At 33.6% G+C, this 20,634-nt stretch overlaps 3 protein-coding genes and 1 long non-coding RNA gene across 6 annotated transcripts; 2 read left to right on the top strand and 2 right to left on the bottom strand.

Moving 5' to 3' along the window:
* Positions 1-240: 240 nt before the first annotated feature.
* Positions 241-861, bottom strand: LOC109006504. The gene has a single exon (XM_018985793.2). The coding sequence runs from the start codon at positions 859-861 to the stop codon at positions 241-243; it is 621 nt and encodes a 206-aa protein (XP_018841338.1).
* A 2,020-nt stretch (positions 862-2,881) lies between these two features.
* LOC109006703 lies at positions 2,882-6,715 on the top strand. Its single transcript, XR_001998687.2, has 3 exons — positions 2,882-2,987; positions 5,081-5,897; positions 6,413-6,715. It is a non-coding gene; the product is annotated as an uncharacterized LOC109006703 (long non-coding RNA).
* A 165-nt stretch (positions 6,716-6,880) lies between these two features.
* Positions 6,881-10,374, bottom strand: LOC109006700 (probable 3-beta-hydroxysteroid-Delta(8),Delta(7)-isomerase). 3 transcript variants are annotated; one of them, XR_001998685.2, is made up of 6 exons: positions 10,133-10,374; positions 8,874-9,020; positions 8,659-8,767; positions 7,966-8,231; positions 7,465-7,550; positions 6,881-7,287 (listed from the first exon to the last, which is right to left on the bottom strand). XR_001998685.2 is itself a non-coding variant. In XM_018986070.2 (5 exons), exons 1-4 carry the CDS (start codon positions 10,278-10,280, stop codon positions 7,967-7,969), a joined length of 669 nt encoding a protein of 222 aa, XP_018841615.1. In that variant the 5' UTR covers positions 10,281-10,374; the 3' UTR covers positions 6,881-7,287; position 7,966. The 3 variants fall into 3 exon arrangements, 2 of the variants coding, with proteins under 2 accessions (XP_018841615.1, XP_018841614.1); XM_018986070.2 differs by lacking the exon at positions 7,465-7,550; XM_018986069.2 differs by lacking the exons at positions 6,881-7,287; positions 7,465-7,550 and having other exon boundaries at positions 7,788-8,231.
* A 3,874-nt stretch (positions 10,375-14,248) lies between these two features.
* Positions 14,249-19,060, top strand: LOC109006704 (probable protein S-acyltransferase 7). Its single transcript, XM_018986073.2, has 6 exons — positions 14,249-14,607; positions 14,719-14,955; positions 15,077-15,259; positions 15,642-15,950; positions 17,892-18,125; positions 18,206-19,060. The coding sequence occupies exons 2-6, from the start codon at positions 14,848-14,850 to the stop codon at positions 18,641-18,643; spliced, it is 1,272 nt and encodes a 423-aa protein (XP_018841618.1). The 5' UTR covers positions 14,249-14,607; positions 14,719-14,847; the 3' UTR covers positions 18,644-19,060.
* The last annotated feature ends 1,574 nt before the right edge of the window (positions 19,061-20,634 follow it).

The raw sequence follows: 20,634 nt of genomic DNA, 5'->3' as shown, positions 1-20,634 counted from the left end.
ACAACGAATCCGAGAGAGTGAACGAGAGATATATTACATCATAGGGAGAAATATTAAGCTGAGCCCATTTAAAAAAAATTTAAAAAAATAAAAGGCTTTAATAGCCCACAAAGAGAGGTAATGGGCCGGATTCGAAGTTAACAGAAGCCGGTACAGATGGCTTTATGTTTATATAAGTTCCCAAAGAAACAGTATTGATGGCACTCTCCAGTTTATCTTCATAATCGCAGTTTTGATTAATTAAAGACTTCTCTCCATCATCGCTTGAAACCTCCTGAAAGACTGCAGCTTTTGCAAGCGTATCTGTTTATAGAACCTCCTGATAAACAAGTCTGCAACATTATCAATCTCATCTTCCAGGACGAAATTCTCCCCTTCCTCCTCCTTGGAATTCCTCACCAGATCAATGATGGACCCACCCTGATCATCCTCCTCAAAGTCCAAATCCTCGTCATCAAACAAGGAGTGTCTGAGATCTGGGTATTTATCATCACCATCATCATGATCCCGGCCTTCTTCTTCTTCATAATCAGCCTCTACCTTGTGCATCAAGTACTGGGTGTGGCTGGAGCTCGAATGCGAGTACTCGTTTGCCAATGCAATGTTGGAGATAACTATGGCCTTGCTATTTTCCCCTGCCTCGTCTTGGCTTTCCCCGTCATGCTGTCCAAGAAGTCTATGGATTTTATGGGATAACGAATCCAGCATAAGCTTCGACTGCTTGTTCTTCAACAAGGAGAACATTATGAGGCGAGCTTTGACAGCGCTGGTTTTGTTCTTGATGGCCATTGACTTGGCTTTAGCTATAGATTTGAACACGGAGATAAACTGCTTGAGAAAGAGAGAAGCCTTGTTCTTCATTTTTTATAAGATTAAGATTTTCAAAAAACCCCACGTACGAAAAATGAATAGACAAAGAAAAGGGTTCGAAACAACAACAAAAAATGGATGATATCTAAGAAATCAAGCTCGAGTTTTTCAGTGTCGGAGAGAAGGCTCTGTAAAAGCAGCGTTGGCATGAAGGAATACCGAAGCCTTTGATGGGTTTATATAGAATGCAAAAGGGTGCTTTTTCGTTTAGGGGCAGTGCAGTCCGGGTACGTACGTCGAGAAAAAGAGAGCTTCGAAGAGCAGCATTCTTCGCATACCAACCAACCCACGTGGTACAAATCTATTGGATAGACTTTATATATTCCTTGTTTAAGTCGGAGGGGTGCATTAGTTTTGAGTCTTTTATTATCAAAAACTGAAAAGAAAGTTCAGCTCAATGGGACTTTAGAGTTTAGACTGTGAAAGTTAAAGTCGTTGTAAAAGTGATGTAAAGGGACTGTGAAAGTGCAAGGATTCCTTGCTTCATGACAATCGTTGTTTAGTAATTCAAGGCAAATTACGTGTAAAATTTCCGTTTTAAAAAGTAATACTTCTCATCATCTCAATTCTCATCGTTTTCTCATCATCTCATAATATGATATTAGATGATTAAAGACTATTTATTATATTTTAATTATGAATTTAATATCTAATGCCAAATGATGAATAAATTTTAAATTTAGAAGAGGTATAGGCTAAAGCCAAGTCACACTGTTCTGGAACAAACACCATTTGTTGGCTGCAATTTGGTCTAGTCGGGAAGAACCAATACAGAATATTTAGGGACAGCTTTTTTAATTTTAATTTTAATTTTTTTATTTTCTCAAGGTAAAGACTGAAACATGCAAACTTTAGAGTTGTCACTCACTCACAAATGAAAGGTGTCGGCCGGCTTGCTTTAGTTGGCATAAAAAATAGAACATGTTGGTATTTGTTTATCATTCATGTTTCAAACAAGTTAATGGCATATAATAATATTAGCTAGACTGCCGTGATCTTCATGATATAATATTAGTACACTTTTCTTACTAGCTAAGCGATTGATATTTAGTTTGGGGAAGAAACACGACTGTGTCTTTTGACGTAGTTTTAGCAAGTTCAAAACATTTCATTTATCTGGGTGGGTGGGGAGGTCGCTGTTTGAGCATTGCATGGACTTCTGGTCTCTAGAGGATGCCAAACCCAAGTAATTTCAGCGAGTGTAGGTCCCAGACTCCCCCATCCGTGATCATTGATCAAGTCCAACGTGGTAATTTTGACACTTTGTCCGTTTTTTATGTTACACTCTGCGTATATACATTGGTCTACAATGACTCCAGACTGTACATTGTTTAATGTCCAAAAGAAAAAAGAGTGCTGCTACAGTAAAATCATTATAGTTGACTTATGTGATGGGTTAGAATTATTTTATAATAAAAATAACTCTACAATCTGATGTACAATATAAAATTATATCAATTTGTGAATTTATTTTTACGAAATTAGTTAAAAGTATTTCTCAAACAATGATTTCACTATAATTTGACTATTGATATATAGTAGATTCGTTTGATTACTAAACCTCTCTCAACTTATTTTAACTCATCATTACAATTTTTTCAAATTTTAACATAAAATAAAATAAACAATTCAATTTTTTTAAATCCCAAAATAATAATAATATTAAAAAATAATATTCTAATAATATTTTATCATCTCAACTCAATTCAACTCAGTTCAATATTTAAACGCAGCCTAATTATATTATTGATGTAAAAAACTGTCATATTATATAGCATAAAAAATAATATTTGGGGTTCCAATTTTTTACTGTTGATTCCACGGCAAGGCGGCGTTGCACACAATTTGTAAGTAGTAAGTAGGGGCGAACAAAAAGGCCGAATTTCCGGCCCGACCCTAATTACCCGACCCGCTGTTATTTTAAATCGGAAACGGAATACCCGTTACCCGATTCGTTTTTAAACGGGTAATACCCGTTTACCCGATTGCATCTAATATCACGGAAAACCCGCTCGACATTCTCTCCCTCGCAGCCGCTCTCCTCCTCGCAAGCCCACTCTCTCCATCGCAGATCTCACTCTCAGATCTCACTCTCTCCATCGCAACTCAGAATCAAGGTTAGTGGGTTTGTCGTTTGGTTTATGGGTGTTGCTATTGTTCAACGTTTGCATTTGGTTTATTTTCTCAGGAAAATTTTTGTGGGGCAACTTTTTATGTCATGTTCAACGTTATGTGGGTTTGTCGTTTTGGATATGGGGGAATAGAAGGGTAGGGTTTTGCGTTTCCCTTTTGTCGTTTGGTTTATGGGTGTTTGGATGGTTGGAAAACAGATTATTTAAAAACGGAATCAAGCTGTTGATTTTTGTAGTTCTGAATTTTTGTGATTGCCCATGTTGGTTTTCTTTTATATTTTCCGTGGGCAAATTAAATGTGGGTTTTTCTTTTCGTTTTCCTGGGTTGTCTTCTCTATTTGGAGTAAAAAACAATGCTTTTCAAGGAGAAAGAAACAATGCTCTGATTTTGGTGACAAATTAATAGATTATTTAGGCCAGAGGGGAAACAGCTTTCCTCTCTTTTCGAATTGGATAGAATCTCTTACGGTACCAAACAAGCTTGACTTGGAAGTGAGTCTTTGGATACCATTATCTATGTCCTTTATATAGGCCAATGGGTATTGTCAAAGTCTGGCGTGGTATGGAAGGGGGAAAAGGCCAAAAATAAAACTAACAAATAAAACAGAAATAGAAAAAACAAAAGACAGAGACACACTATTCCAAGTAGTTCTTTTTGTTTTAGAGATGGGGTTTAGAGAAAAGAAGAAATGGAATAGAGGAAAATGGTGGGTTGGAGAGAAAATAAACAGAAGAGAGAGACTGAGTAAATTCAAAAAATGTCCTATTAACTTTGCTCTAATACCAAGCAGTTTTTTTTTTTTTTTTTAGAGATGGAGTTTAGAGAAAAGAAGAATTGGAATAGAGGAAAATGGTGGGTTGGGGCAAAATCACACACTACCCTCTTATATCCAACAGTTATACATTCATTGGATATACTTGATTATACATTAACAATTCTCATAAAGGAAAGCAAGAACAATGATGCATGGTAAATTAATAAGAGTTGGTATATTTAAGTAATTTGAGTAATTTGAGCCTATATCAATACATGGAACTAGTGATCAAGACGCTATCATCAGGTCAAAGTAATTTGAGTAATTTGAGCCTATATCAATATATGGTAGAAGTTCAAACATGCTAGAGAATTTGACCACTGACCCAAATTCAACTCCCTCCAGCTCCCTTCGATCTCATCCATATCCACTTCTAGGTGTGTCTAAAATTGCATTCTTTTGCTGTAACTCACTTTGCAGCCATTTATGGATCTCAAGGATGTTTAGTGTGTGTTTGTATATATATATATGATCTGGGTTTGGAATGCTTGCTTCTTTAGGTTAAGGAAGATATATATAATAGCTTAAACACAGAATTATTAGATTTTGTTATCTTTCTTAATTTTTTTTCCATTTTCACTTTTCTTAAGCAGCATTTTTCTCTGTTGTTTCTGTTGTTCCTGCTGGGTTGATCATTTGTTTCTGTTGTTGCTCTTGTTCCTGCTGGGTTGATCATTTGCTGTACTAGAGTTTTGGTTAGTAGTATAAGTAGAGTGCAGCACAACATGGTTAGGAAATATTTAATTTTTTTTACAAGTAATGTAAGTTTTATTGATAGGAACATCAGGCTGCCTATCAATAAAACAAATTAGAATTTTATTTTAAGACTATTAGAATTTAGTTTTACTGATTCAGGCATGGCCCAACTACAAGGATCTTATACAAGAGAACCACCTAATTAGAATTTTAAGACTATTTTCCATGTAGTAAGGGGGCTTGTCTCTTGACAGCATTTTCATTCTTTGCCATTATGATTGCTGACTTTTCATAGAATCAGCTTACTTGCTGAATCACAAAGGTATTATATTAAGCACAACTAAATATCTTATGGTTGCATTGGAGTTTGACTGAAGTGTTGTTTCAAACGAAAAAGATTTTTGTTGTAATGTGGACAATTGTTAAGATTAGAAAGCTGAGGTCCTCTTCTGCAGCAGTAACTGCGGGTCTTTTCTATTTTTATTTTTTGATATAGTGCCTGTGATGTTGAATGGTTAAATTGTTACAGAATTAGTTCCTTGCTGATGTGAGTTCTCTCTTATACAGTCTTTGAATGCTCAATCAAGGGCACTGCTTATGCAGAAGCAATATCGCTCCGGTGTTGCCACAAGGTTGATGAGGTTGATCATTTGCTGTACTAGAGATAGAGAAGTAATTTGTTTCTGTTATTGCTCTTTTTCATGCTGGGTTGATCATTTGCTGTACTAGAGTTTTGGTTAATAGTTGCTGTTTTGAACAGAGTTTTGTGGGTGATTGGATCAATACCCATTTTTTTAGTTTTTTCTTGATGTGTATATTTACAAACAGATTTTTTGAAAATTCATTGGACTCTGAACTCTGAAGAATAAGAGGTAATCGGGTATTCCGAAAACAGTATTCGGGTCGGGTAATCGGGTATCGGCCAAATCGGGTAATCGGGTATCGTAATAGCCTTGGGGTCGGGTCGGAACAGTGAAATTCGGGTCGGGTCGGGTGAACAGTCCTAGTAGTAAGTATCCTTGAATTTCTGCTTCAGGAGAGAGGAGTCAGAGTCTTGAAGTGTTTTAACTTGGTATTTTCATGCCTTCTTGTCCGAACACAAGTCGGCTACTGAATCTCTCCTCTTCAACAACATGTTTAGCCCGTCAGGGAACATCAATTTTGATTAAAAGATCATGAACAACATTTGTTGCTTTCCTTTTGGATCAAGGTCAGTTACAGTGCCTGATTTGGCACAAAATTTGATCATGCTTCAATGGCTAACACGAATGCAAAGCAAAATTTCATGTATCTTTAAGGCTACCATCAACAAGAGAAGATACACATGCAGCACATCTTGGCATCTTGCTATGGAGATGCGATAGTCTGCTTTTCATTGCAGAAGGTGTGGTGTTTTTTTTTTCCTCTCTCTCTCTCTCTCTCTCTCTCTCTCTCTCTCACTCACTAATCAAGCATGCTTAATATTAAATAGTAACCAAGTACAAATAGTTTCAGAGTGGATCATTTCTACTATCAATATATAGGATATATCTAGAAAGATTATCTAAGGATATACAGCCAAAAATTGAATTGATTGCTACCCATTGCGCCACAGAGTGTGTGCACATTGATTTTGATATCGATGAGTTTTGGTTACCCTCCAATTCTTGTGTTGTTGGATAATTTCCTGACTGTCATCAACGTCAGATTGATTTGCAAGTGTTAAGTCTCTACTTTCGATGGCCGTTATGACAGTCTGCACATCACCTTTGAGTATTGCTTGCCTTTTTTGTAGTTTTGTTGCTTAATTGTGCTGCCAACAAAGCTACAGATGCTTCTGCTATCACTGGATTTGTAGTATGAATTTTTAAGATCATTATCTCCCAAATTTCCCCCCATGATGATTTTTGCATACTGCAGAGGCTACTAAGAAAGCAGAGGCTACTAAGAAAGATTCTATGACTGCTGCATCAAAAGAAAAGCTACATTGGTTTTGGATGGGAGGCTTCCATTTTTTTATTTGTTTGTTTTGTGTCTTCCCATGCACGTCTATAAGCTTGGTATGTATGATCCAGCTGATCTCTTGCTTTTCTGAGAGAGAGAATTGTGTGGTTGTGGACTATGTCATTTCTGTCTCCAAAGGAAGTCTAGTATGATGACTGCAAGGAGTTGGAAAGGGTGTATATCTATGTCTTTTAGCCCCAACTCCTTCCCTGGATTTAAGATCATCTGTATCACATAGAATTTATGTAGTGTTGAAAGGTTTAGGGGCCAAGAGCTTTGCAGAAGGTGGCTTAAATTGAATCGAGAATCCCTACAATTTATGACCTCCATATTTTCTATAATTCAGATAGAGATAGATATAATAAATGAACTCCAACGTATTAGTGCCAAGGTTCACACTATTTATAGGCAGCACTTAATGTTGGTTTTCAACAAAGGTGGTTTTCACTTGCCCAAACAAACTCTCGGGTCCACATTTGGCTCCTTAATCTTCTGAGAAAACCAATGAGACATGGGGAACACACTAAGCAGAGAAACAATCAGGTAGAACTACTTATCCATCAGAAGTGGGATTACATCGATCATAGTATCAAAACAAAACAGCTATAACTATAGCCATCAGTATAGTTATGGATGGCACCTAAACGACAAAGCACTTCGAAACTTTGGTCGAAGTGTTCACAAACTTTCCTTTGGAGTTCCTTACTTTGTATAGGAACTACTCTGGGATGGCGAGGGTAGTTGTGGTGGTACCGGGCTCCCTTTATTTTCAGCAGAACGACATTAATCCCCTGGTATAGTTGCATGTCCATGGACGAGATCCAGAGACAACATCGTAATATAGTCAGCATATAGTCCTTGACCAATGATGAATACTTAAAAATATGGCCTAATTTTCTAGGTATGTTAAATATATAGATGTGTTCGACTTAAAAGGAAGCTCTTCTTCCATTTCAACAGGATGGTACCTAAGGTAAAGCTGAATATTTTGCCTCATTAAGCTTGTCGGGACACATTGACACATTGGTGAATAGCGGAAGAATGTTTTCCCTTGCTGCAAATAGTAGTGAGGGGCTACTTTTAAACTTCTGAATACATAAACCTAGCATTTCCAAGAAACAAAAACTACAGGCTAATGCAAATCCTTAAGAATGCAAAATGTACAGAGGAAGATGCATCCTGAGCCGAAATCTATAACTAAACTTAGTAATTTGGCATACTTATTGGTAATGTATATGATAGTCACTCAACTGAGTCGTAGTGCAATTGCACTTAATTTTGAAAAAAGTCATTGACAAATTAATTGGTAATGTATTAGCTAGGCATTCAACTGAATCGTAGCTTGAGTCAACATTTTAAATCACCAATATAAGTGCATCAATTGAGAAATTTATTGCTAAAAGAAATATCATTTGCACAATTTGAATTCTGAAACAAAACAAAATTCTTGAAAAATGATAGAAGTCAACCTCAGCGGGCTTTTGTTTTTTTCTGGCCTTGGACCTGGATTGCAGCACAGATCTTCTTCCAACAGCGAATCAAAATGAGTGTGGGTATCACAACCCATGAGGCATTCGCTCCAATATAGTATGCATAGTAGTAATATGGGCTTGCAGCAAAGTTATCACCTTCCAAATAAGCAGTTAGGAAATATACAGCAGTTCCATAAAGCTGGCCCAGAGAAATGGCGAACTGTAGTATATAGCTATATGACTTTCTTGTAGCTATTGCATACCTGCCAGTTGTGCAAACAAGGCATAGGAAAAATGTCAAAGGGAAGATAATATTTTTGTATACAAGACCTAAATTTAGAGATAAATAGAAACACCGAGGCTAGAATGAATAATTATACTCCATTTCTTCCACTTTCATTCGTTTGATTCATTCTTTTTGATAAAAACCTAATTGTATCTCTATCTTATAATAGGCCTGAAATTTAAAATATAAAGAAAAACATAAATCAGTAAAATTTGGAAGAGGGGCAGTATTAAATAGCACCTACTCTCAAAATATATGAGAAATAGCTCTTGAGATGAACAATGAAACTCTGTATACTGAATGAAACTATAAAGGAAAAAAAATCTTTCTCCAGAATCCCAGGCAGGATTGGAAACGTTCAATCTTTATTTTGCAGCATGATAAAAATAAAAAATCGAACTTACACTGCTAAAAGGCTAGCTGGACCCTCAAAAACTGCAGTTAGACCTTCAACAACGACGGTTCCTGCATCCCTCGCTGCATATCTTGAATCACCTTTGCTGTATTCTTTCCCTGGAAGGTTGCAGTAATGATTATCATCTAATTGAACTAACAGTTCTGATTTCTGAAGAGCTCCCAACTGCTACCAATGATTATGCAATTATAAATAGAAACTTACAGACTTCGGCCAGGTAATTAGCAGTTTTGTCCTGGTAAAATTCAGGAGAGAAAGCAAAATAACCCTCAAGAATGATATGGGTTAGGCCTGTGAAAGCCCACCAGCACATTAGCCATCGGTCAATATTGGAATTTTTGAGTGATCTCCCTGGATTGGGGAAAAAATATAATGTTAAGTCAATTAGGCACCCAAAGTCATTGCAATGTCTCAAGATTATAACATTTAAATTAAACAAAAACTAAAAACTAATACATGCATCGCAAAGAGTTATTCTATCCTCAAACAGGTGTGTAGAGCACACCATTCACATCACTTAAATGGTAAGATTTGATTTGATTCAAATGTTAAAACTTCTAAGTACTTTACCGGGTGTGCTATACACACCGGCTTCTAAATAGAGATCTTCTGATCTTAGTCCATGAAGAAACAGAAATACGAATGAAGTTTAAAACTCTAGTTACTCTACTCAAGGTAAACTGGTAGGTGAATCACTGGTGTATTCACAAATCTTGGAGTTTAAAACTGAAAAATCGCATGCTAAACCATGTGAGATTTCCAATTATCAAGAGGTGGGGAAGCAAGATCAGGAATAGTTGGCAGTTTTTTAGTATAACGTGTAATGGTTCTCATTTCAGCGATGCCCACATTCACGTGATGTATTTTACACATTGAAACAAAAGGATGGGCATTTGATTTCAATGGGTAAGTCTAGATGAGCTATAAATTATTGTTCTTTCCGTCTCCTCATGGAACTATTCTATACATCTTACGATCCCCACTAACGCTTATGCTTATAGAGCTGGCAATCCAACAATAGGAGGAAATATCATCTATTCCTACTTCTATGTAACTAATTCTTACTCATTTCCGATAGGGGTTTGCTATGCATCTGCCTACACCCGGCACACACTTCACATATTTTTTTTTTTTTTTTTTACACTCAATGCATTGAGTGTGTGCCGGTGTAGGCAGATGCAAAAATTTTTCCTTTCCGATAATACTTTCATCGGAAAGCTACTAGCTTGAATAAACAAATTTCAAAACGGAACACACCATAGTTCAGTATTTTACTTGCAAAACCGTATAATGCTAAGAAGTAGAAATAGAGATCTGATTAAAATCACTTCCAAATTCTCTAATTTCTCGCAAAAATGGGTAAAGAAAATACAAGTGATCAGTGGAAGAGAAAGAATATCGTTTCAGTGAAAGCAGAGTAGAAGAAGGTATTGCATAAGTAGAATAAGGAAAAAGAAAGAAACCGGAGAAAAGCCAGACGAGAGAGACGACGAGCAGGGAAGAGATGCCATAGACGCCGACAATGGTGGACTGAGAGAGGGAAACAGGCACGAAACCAGGAAGCTTTAGATCTCTGGGTACGTATGGATGCTCCTGAAAAGATCCCTCCATTTTCGCCGTCTCCTCGGTCCACGCACTAGAGTCAAATTATCTCAGATTGAACTGTTCACTCGCAGTTGTACCTCTCTCTTCTTCTTTTTGTTCCTTTTTAAATCCTCTGCTATCTAACATTATACTTTATAGCGGGCCGGGGCTTTTAATAAGTGGCAGGCTCGCGTTGATCCTGAAAGAGCTCCTCTCTGTATGTACCGAAGCCCTCAAAGGCTACAGTTAAATTTGACCATAAACATAACTAACCAAAAAATTCTAAACATAAATCTTACACCGTGCACACTCACTTAAAAAAATTTCATTTTATTTTTTTATTCACATAGTGAAAATGATTCTAGACATATTTATAAGTTAAATAAAATAAAAAAAGTAAAATGACATATTTTTAAGTGAGTGTATAGGATGTGAGGCTTATGGGTAGCACAACTCTAAATAATAATGTTACTATATCATCTCATTTTATCATCTCATTTTAACCGCTCCTACATTTAATTTTCTTTTTATAAAAAATATGAATAAAAAATTTGAAAAAAATTGAAAATGAGAATTTTGATTAGGGGGCACCCTAGCAGGACTGAAACATAAATATGTATATAGTATAGTCTATTTATCTTCAATCATATTAATTGATGCAATATATTTTACGTAACTTGATACACTCAAAACATGATAAATTCGTTTTTTAGTGTAATTAAAAATTATAAAATTTAAAATGACGAATAATTATTAATAATGACACTTAATCCCAAAATTTTTCTGGAATAATTGGCAGCAAGCCGAAAATTAATTATAAGTTAGACAAAGTGGGAAAGCATGTTCTTTGAGTATCAATGGTATCTCTCTCTTTTATCTGACAAAGAGTGGGCATACATGGAGAAGTATCACTAATCTTTGTCCTACTTTTAGTGGGCCTCTTGTAACTTATTGGAGCAATGCTACGTAACTTCTATAATTTCTATATACTACATTTTTTAAAATTTTAAAATTTTAAAATTTTTAATTTATTTTTTTAAAACTAATTCAATTCTTTTATTTATTATTTATTATTAAATATTTGATAAAAAAATTAAAAAAATATAATATATAGAGATTATGTGAATAATAAGAGGCTACATAAATTTTTTCAACTTCTAAATATAAACCTATCACGAGGATGCATGTTATGAAAAAAAAGTGTGGAAGATCACTCACAATGACTTGAGCCATTTTGCATAAATGTGGAATAAAAAATCTATTTTCTATTAATTTTCTCATCATCTTATAATATAGTATTAGATGATAGGTTCATAAGTGAAATATAATAAATAACCTCCAATCATTTAATGCCAAATTATGGAATTATGAGAAGGTGATGAGTAGCATTATTTATCATATTTCCAATATTTTAACTTTTTTAAATTAGGATGATGAAAAGTTTTTTTTTTACTCTTTTTAGAGTATTTTATCTGATCATGTTTTAAATTGGTGATATTTCTATAAGAAAAATTATATACATTACACTATTATCCTTGTGGCACATTCATCACGGAGTTTATAGTCCAATAGTGATGAATATACCATATCTTACTTAGTAAGATAAAGGTAGAATGAAAGTGTGATGTATAATATTACTAGTAATAATAGTTATGTATATCATTTTATAAATGAGTTTTGCTACTCATAAATCAGTACGTTAACGTATCACTTATAATGAAATGTATTATAACTTTACAAAAATAAAACACCAATAATTTGTTAGTATAACTTATGTCTAAAGTTTTTACATCAACAGTGTGCTGGATATAAAAAAAAAATGAGATTTAAAAATAGATTTTCTTTTACAAATAAGAAAAAAAGAAAAAACGAGAAAATGAGCATAATAAATAAGTAATATTATACACCATATTTCTATCTTATTTTCATTCTACTATATAATATGCATCATATTTATTCTTCTAAAAAATAAATAAATAGACCTCACTTTACAATTATTTTTTAAAATAATTATAAAATACTTACATACTCTACAATTTTACGTAATATTATTCTTCTACCTAATAATTTGAAAGTAAGATCACAGTACGATGTATTAAATTTCCGGGACAAAAAGACGATGTAAATGCATCATCGTGGTAACCAAAGATTCTCCCAAGCACGTTAGGACTTGCCAATGCGTCGCTGTCGTGGTATTTGCTTTTATTTTTTATTTATCACAACTGACATTTTTCTTCTTTAGCATCCTCGCTTGACTAAATTAGAATATTGTTTAAAATTTACATAATTAATATAAAAAAATCTCACATTGAATTGATAAATCTAAAATAATTTATATTTTTATTATAGTAATTGATTAAAGATGAAGAACGACAATTGATTCATAAAATATTAAAATATGAATTTCTCACTTAAAACAAAAATATTATTTGATTTGTAATTAAGAAATTTAGATAGAAATTTATATGGGTTTAATAAAATATGTTTTGTTATTAGCATTAAATTAATATTAAAAAAATCATAATTAGAATATAATTGTTATTAACATTTAATTGGTAGAGCTACTAAATGTGATAAAAATAAATCAAATAAAAAATTATTAAATTAATAATATTTTATTATTATATAGAGAGTGAATGGATAATCCAATGTGAGGATTGAATTGAAATGAAATAGACAAATATAAAAAAATGTGATATTGACTAAATTTTAAAGATGAATTTGATCAAACTAATGATGATGCTCTTAGTAATGCTACGTATAATAGCGTTAGTATTGGTTTTTCTATATGTATTTTTAAAATCATATTTTCTGAAGATTAATTTTGTATTTAAAAAAATTTTCACATTGTATTATACATCTCCGAATCAAATAATAATAAATTTTTATTTTTTTCTTCAAATTATTTTTTTATATATTTTATAATTAACACTAAGTGCTCAAAAATACCAATTCCATATATCTAAATATTATCAATTTTATATATCAAAATGACCAATTTTATCAATAAATATTAATATGTAATAAAAAACAATTTGTATCATCAATTTAATACAAATTTTATACATCAAAATCATTTTAATACAAATTCCATAAAGTTGATTTTAATGAGTAGGAGAGAGAAAAAACAATAAAATAATGTTTGGAGAGTGAGTAGTAATTTTTCAAATTTTGAAGAAATACTATTCATAGCTATACAAAATTTTGAAGATGCACAATCCAATATAGACTAATAAGACTGCGTTTAGATGTTAAACTGAATTGAGTTGAGTTAAGATAAAAGTTAAAATTTGAATAAAATATTGTTAGAATATTATTTTTTAATATTATTATTATCTTGAAATTTAAAAAAGTTGAATTGTTTATTATATTTTGTGTTAGAATTTGAAAAAATTATAATGATTAGATAAGATGAGTTAAGATGAATTTAAGATCCAAACTGATAAATATGTATATACATAAGTCATTGACAATGCTCTAATGTGTAGTTTAGAAGCGTTGTCCAATGGTTTAGAAAAATAAAGGTTTATTATTAAAAAATTAATTTTTTTACATGAATTTTATATTTATTACTTTTTTTAAATAATTACATAACTTAAACTTCATAATTACAAATATCATTTCCTATCTCCCTCTTTGTAAGATCATAATTCAGAACTTATCCCTCACTCTTGCCACCATTCCATTTAATTCCAAATAAAAATATTCTTGAAATAATTTTGAACACATAAAGTCAAATAAAATTTGGCAAAATCAAATATAGATAATTTTAGTAGGCTTGTACGTAGATAATTAATTATGAATTATATTGTATTTTATATATTGTATTTTATTTTTTAAATAATAAAAATAAAAGTAAAAATAGAGTACGAAAAGCATTGCGACAACAATTTTAAAAAGTAGTAACAATAATTTTAATAATAATAATAATAATAATATTGAATGTAAAAGCACTTAAAAGTAGCCTAATTTGTCGTTTGGGACAAGTGACAAGCACGTTCCAAGCCTCAAGCCTCGAAAGAAAGCCTAAAGGAGGAGGAGAGATGAGAGAGACAGAGAGGAGAGAGCTCCGGCAAACACTCTCGTTATTGAAATACTAATTAAGATAAAAAAAACAAAGGGAGCGAGGTAGCGACATTATCGTGAGAATTGGCGATCCAAGTTGTGAGAATCACCTCGCCACGGGGGCGATTGCAGTTGCTTTCTCCTTCCTCTTTGTCTTTCTGAGTGCATGCATTGTCTGTAATCTCTCCTACCGAACAGAGACTTTCAGTCTCTGGAAGCTACCGACCCGCTCGATCCTCACTGCATTTTCCCCTAACAAACAAGGGAGAAGCTGCAGTTAGAAATACGGGTAAATAGATTTTTTTTTTGTTAGTGTTTTTATGTTCTTGTTATCATTATTTAATTTTTCATGTCTTTATCTATGATGGCAATCTACGAACGTGCGGATTTTGGTATGCAGATCGAGTGAGTGGGTACGTATGTACGTCTTCAACATTGGAATGCACATGTGAAGCTCGATGATTTTGATTTTGGTTATAGTTGAGGGTGGGAAACATTAGTATAATGGCAATGAGGCAAGGAAACATGCATGTACGCAATTCTTATGCCTCTGCCGCTCTTCGACCCTAATAGAAGTATCATGGACGATCCCGATGCTTCTTCCTTGCGTGTTTATCAAGTTTGGAAAGGGAGCAATGTGATCACCTTGCCTTATTCACATGATCACGATTAAAGCTTTGTTTCTTAATAATTTTTAGCCACGCCAAAGCCAAAAGCAACTGACTTTAAATTTTCAAAAAATCTGGATTTTCTTGCAGAGATTCTGCCTGGGAGGCAGGCTTATATTTGGTCCAGACGTGAGGTCCATATTCCTGACCTTGATTATGATCGTGATTCCAGTTATTCTGTTTTGTGCTTTTGTTTCTCAAAGTCTCATTAATGAATTCCAGCACCATCTGGGCATTCTTATTGTAGTTGTATGCGCTGCCTTCACTGTATATGTGAGTTCTTCCTATTTTCATATTCCTGTATATAGATGTATGTACAAGAATTTGGATACAATTAAGCAATTGATATGGTTTTATTAGCTTATATTTCATCAAGGGTTTTTTTGGTTGCGAGTAACCAAGGAGATAGGAAGAAAGTGAGAATATAATCTTTTGTAATCTACATTTCAATTTATGGAAATGATTCGTGAAAGTGTTTTTAATAACGTTGTATAGGATTTTCTACATATCTTCAATCGTGATTAACAATGTGAAAAAGAATAAGTAAAAAGAAAAGCTATGATCGACAGTTTTTTACACATATGGGATATTAAAGCACCACCAACTTCAGTTAACGGTTCGATAATTAATGTTGTTGAGTTGACAACTATTTCAGATTATAATTCTACTCTTCCTCACTTCTGGAAGAGATCCTGGCATCATTCCTCGTAATCTACATCCTCCGAATCCTGAAGATGATTGCGATAGCTCAAATTTATCTGCTGATTGGGCTGGAAATCAAAATGGTGCTCGAAGTTTACCACCCATGAAAGAAGTTACGATTAACGGCAAAGTAGTTAAGGTCAAATATTGTCAGACATGCATGCTGTATCGCCCTCCGCGATGCTCTCACTGTTCTATTTGCAATAACTGTGTTGAGCATTTTGATCATCATTGCCCATGGGTGGGACAGTGTATCGGGAAGGTATATTCATTCCAAAACCTCCTCCTATTTTGTTGCTCGATTGAATTCAAACTTGGGCATCCTTATTTCAATTAGTATGTTGAAAAGCTTTGAGGATTGATTATAAGGCACTGACAATGCAAACTTTTGCCATATTTGTAATGATGTGTGAAAGATGTTTGTGTTTGGCTGTCGACGGGTCTTTTAGCTCTAGATGTCCTGAGTTACTTTTGTATCCTATAGTATATGGAGCTGTCACTTTAGAACCATAAGTCCATGCCCTTAACTTTAAATTATCTTGAGATTAAATTCGGGTTTAAGGAAATTATTTATATTTGGATACAGGTCAGACTTTAATCTGGGAAATAAACAAGCTGTTTCACGCGTTTAGTTTATATTGAAAAACATTGTACAGAGCAAACTCTTTTTGTTCTTTTTTTTGTGCTTATTTTTTTTAAATATATTTTGTTTCTATTTTTACTTTTAAGCATGCTCTCTACAATGGTCATTGGTGTTACAGTAGTGTTTCCACACATGCACATACATATCCTCCTCAGCTGGTGTATTCTTTCTTCAGCTTCCATTCATTCCCCTTTTCTCTTGTGCTTTAGTCTCAATGAAATAACCATTGGCATTTGTTATAAACATGTGATAAAAAGGTTGATGGAGATAGCTAAATAGTATCAGTGCACGCACAAGAATGTCTCTCTCAATCTAGAAATTTGTCCATTGTTGCATGGACAATCCACTTGGGATAAATGTGATTCTAGATTTCACGACTAACTTATCCTCCTTGGGGGTTCATGCCTAGGTCAGTGGATATTTGGGCCTTACTTGGCTGAAGTAAACTGGTGGATTACGTGGATTTTGGGATAACATAGTTTATGTGGATGCTTGTTAAAACCTGCATTCAATGGAGCAGATTGTGACATTCTTATAAATGTTTTCTGATTGTATGTTTCTGATCTAATCAATCACATACATCTATCATATCATTAACTTGATTGATGCGCCCATTAATATGATTTTCAACGAATTTCTTTGTCATGGAAATTGTAATAACTTGGAGGATGGCTTAATAAAAAAAAATCTCCCAATTATCCTAATGCGTAGAATTGATTTAAAGCAATGTTCCATATTAAGAATTGCAGGATACTCTGATCAGCGTTGGAAGTTTTTCAGTACTTATTATGAGTGGATGATTCTTTACTTTTATAATTGAAAATGATTTTCTTGCTCAAAGAAATTAAAAGAGTTTGTTGCTCTGATTATTTATCCAATCATCCCAGTTATTTTAGGCAATTGCTCAGGTGTGACCAGTAATGTCTTATTCTGCGGGTACTTGCAAGCCACATACTTAAGGAATGAATTGCATTTCTAATTCTGGGATTCATAATGTTAATAAGTTCTTTTTTTGAATTGTTATCTCATCCTCTGTATTTTGTTTTTTGGTTACCAATATTCTATATGCATAACATCTATGTTTAACATATCTTCATATATATACCTGCATAGATATAGCCTATGTGCACACAAATATACATGGGTGGCTCTACAGCCATTGCTGGGAGCTCCCGTTGGTACATTTCATTTATGTTTTTATTTTTTTTGCTTTTTTTTCATATGCATTTTTTTAACACTTTTAAATATTAAAAAAAATCACATCATTAAAAAACACTTTGTTAATCATAAAAAAAAAATGCCAGCGGGAGGACTAGCATTTTCCAATATACTTTTTTTTTTATAAGTGTAAAATTTTAAATCTCAAATAGACAAGTTATTTTCCAATATACATATATGCATCTACAAATATTTCCTCAATTGAGATCGAGAGATGGAGTTTTGTCATTAAACTGTGTTTGCTGTCATTATTGGATTTGTTTATTTGTGTACATACCATATGGACCACGTCTGGTCCTTCCTTGAAGTTGTTCCTAACAAATTGATATGTTTTCTTTACAGAGGAATTACAGATTCTTCTTCATGTTTGTGTCCTCCACGAGCATGCTTTGCCTATATGTTTTTGCCTTCTCCTGGTTCAACTTGTGGAAAATAATGTACGCATACCATTGTAATCTCTGGAGTGCTTTTCTGAAGTCCCCTGTTTCAGGGATTCTGGTTTTATATACATTCATAGCCATTTGGTTTGTTGGAGGTCTTACCACATTTCATCTCTATTTAATTTTCACCAATCAGGTTCTTATTTACTCTTTACCTCTATTGTTGTTTATTGTTCCGATTGGTTTTTTAGTAAGACTTGTATTGTGTTTCTGCAGACGACGTATGAGAATTTCCGGTACCGGAGTGATGGAAAGATGAATCCTTATAACCGTGGGTTCTCTCACAATATTGTGGAGATTTTCTTTTCTAAAATTCCCAGATCTAAGAACAACTTCAGGGCAATAGTCAAGGGGGATTCATCTTCTGCCTTCACCACTTCAATGGCATTGGGCCGTACCATGAGCCCAGAAATGCCCAATAAAAGTTTTGACATCGAGACTGGAAAACGACAAGCTGTTGGTACTGAAGATTTTGAAGATTTACAGAGTCAGATGAAGAGTGTTGGACTGGAGAGGAGTGGAACCCAACCAAGACGTGCAAACTGGGATCACAAAGCAAATTTGGAGATCTCACCCGACATTCAAATGTTGGCTGCTGACTATGCGATGGAACATGGTTTGACAAGCAGACAAAAAACACATGAAGGCAACTAAAGTAATATTCTTATCTTAGAGCCAAGATAAAATTGCTAGCATGGCTAATTGAAATTCTAGAAGGATATTTCGCCATGCTATTTTGCTTTCTAGGAAGAAATACGCGATTAACACGTGAAGAGGGGGAAATGTTGGAAATCAAACTACTTTCATGGATGCTTGGGGGTGAGTCTTTTGCTATATGCTATATGCTATAATGTATATGTTTTCCTCTACAAGTTTGGTCGGGCGTTGATAATTCTTACTTTGTTGGACAAGTCAATAGTGAGGCAGTAAAACCAAAAGCGCATAAGCTATAGTTTTCCTAAATTTGTCTCTTTTGTCTATAGTTTTAACTAATTATTGACCAAGGAAATGTTTGTTCATGTGAACGGCGGGAAGCTAGTCCCTCTTTATCAGGGCTGGTGTGGTTTTATTGCTTTTGTTTTCTTTGTTCTTTTACTTTCGTTTCTTCCGAGGAGTCTCTAAAACCTGAAGTGGTCAATTAAAGACATTTGAACTGTGGTCACATGGGAATTGATCCAAGACTAATTGGGTTTATGAGCTCCCACGGAAGGATATCTTTTGTTTAAAAAATCATTGCAGATTTGGAGGGGGGAAATTGCTGCCTAGTTATGTGAAAGTTTACTCCAACTCTATCTATATGAATGGCACCAAAACTACCTACAAGCTTTTTATAATGGCATTCTGTGATACATGGAAGGTAGGGCCGTAAGAGGACCGGAAAAACCAACTTGACTAGTTGGTTTGGTTCGGATTGGATCGGACTGATAGTCTTATTGGTCAGTCCAGAGGTGTGATTTTTTTGAACCGGACCGGATCGGACCGAGACCGACCGAATGTATATATATTTTTAAATATATAATATATTATTTTATATAGTAGTTGTGTAAGTTAACTATGTAATTTTCATCCAAGATATCACCATTGATAATAAATACAATGAAATTATTTAATATTCGTTAACCATATATATACAAAGAAAAAAAAGTTCATGGAGTGAATTGGACCGACCAGATCGATAGTTAACAGTCTGGTCCGGCAAAAATGATGGATCGAAATTTTCGGTCCTTGACTCTCTTCGGACCTGGCCAATTACATCCTTATGGAAGGGAAAAAAAAATCTTTCTTAGAGCTTAGTGATTGAAATGCTTCTGCTCAAAATGGGCAAAAATTGTTATTGGTTAAGTGGCGAATGCATTGCTTAGTTATTTTTTAAGAGATTTATGGAATGTTTGTGGAATAAAATGAGATAAAAAATCTGATAATAGTAGTGAATTTGTTTATGAATAGTAATGAAATTATTTGAGTTATGATGTTTTATGCAGTTTTGGGAAATGAGAGAGATAAAAAGTTTAATAAAAATATTATAAAGTTAAAATATTGTTAGAATATAATTTTTTAATATTGTTTTTTTTTTAAATTTGAAAAAGTTGAATTATTTATTGTGTTTCGTTTGGAAGTTTGAAAAAGTTGTAATGATCAGGTAATGATTAAATAATAAAATTGAAAAATTGAAATTAAAAAAATATACGTTTGAGTGGTGTTTGGATATTGAGATATGATGAGATAAAACCATCTCAACATCCAAACAACTCCGATTGCGTTTGGATGATGAGGTAATCTCAGATAATCTGTGAATAGTAGTGAATTGTTTATGAATACCAAACACAGCCTTAGACTCCGTTTGGATGTTAAGAGTATATCAGATGATTGAAATTTATTTATAAATAATATTGAGTTAAAATGTTTGGATAGGTTTTGTGGATCCCATTGAGATGCATTTAGATGTGTTTGAATATATGAAGTATGTTGAGATATGTTTAGGCTACATTTGGATATTGATATGAGTTGAGTTGAGTTGTAAATAATAGTATTGTGGGTTCCATTGAAATGAGTTTAATTTTTTTAAGTTGAGATATGTTTAATTTTTTAAATTGAGATGAGTTTTAACTTTTTACGAGAAATTAAAAAAGTAGTATATTCCATCA

The sequence above is a fragment of the Juglans regia genome, chromosome 16 (assembly GCF_001411555.2).
Source record: "Juglans regia cultivar Chandler chromosome 16, Walnut 2.0, whole genome shotgun sequence".
NCBI lineage: Eukaryota > Viridiplantae > Streptophyta > Magnoliopsida > Fagales > Juglandaceae > Juglans > Juglans regia.
The sequence above is the reverse complement of the archived record's forward strand: the minus strand, read 5'-3'. Positions and strand labels throughout refer to the sequence as shown.

What these genes read in the sequence shown, in the direction of transcription:
- LOC109006704 (XM_018986073.2), top strand. Translation starts at nt 14,848, where the DNA reads ATGTACGCAATTCTTATGCCTCTGCCGCTCTTCGACCCTAATAGAAGT. An exon ending in TGGGACAGTGTATCGGGAAG is followed by an intron (nt 15,951 to 17,891) that starts GTATATTCATTC and finishes TTTTCTTTACAG; the next exon opens with AGGAATTACAGATTCTTCTT. An exon ending in ATTTAATTTTCACCAATCAG is followed by an intron (nt 18,126 to 18,205) that starts GTTCTTATTTAC and finishes GTGTTTCTGCAG; the next exon opens with ACGACGTATGAGAATTTCCG.
- LOC109006700 (XM_018986070.2), bottom strand. Translation starts at nt 10,280, where the DNA reads ATGGAGGGATCTTTTCAGGAGCATCCATACGTACCCAGAGATCTAAAG. An exon ending in TCTCGTCTGGCTTTTCTCCG is followed by an intron (nt 9,021 to 10,132) that starts GTTTCTTTCTTT and finishes TCCCCAATCCAG; the next exon opens with GGAGATCACTCAAAAATTCC. An exon ending in TAATTACCTGGCCGAAGTCT is followed by an intron (nt 8,768 to 8,873) that starts GTAAGTTTCTAT and finishes GCAACCTTCCAG; the next exon opens with GGAAAGAATACAGCAAAGGT.
- LOC109006504 (XM_018985793.2), bottom strand. Translation starts at nt 861, where the DNA reads ATGAAGAACAAGGCTTCTCTCTTTCTCAAGCAGTTTATCTCCGTGTTC.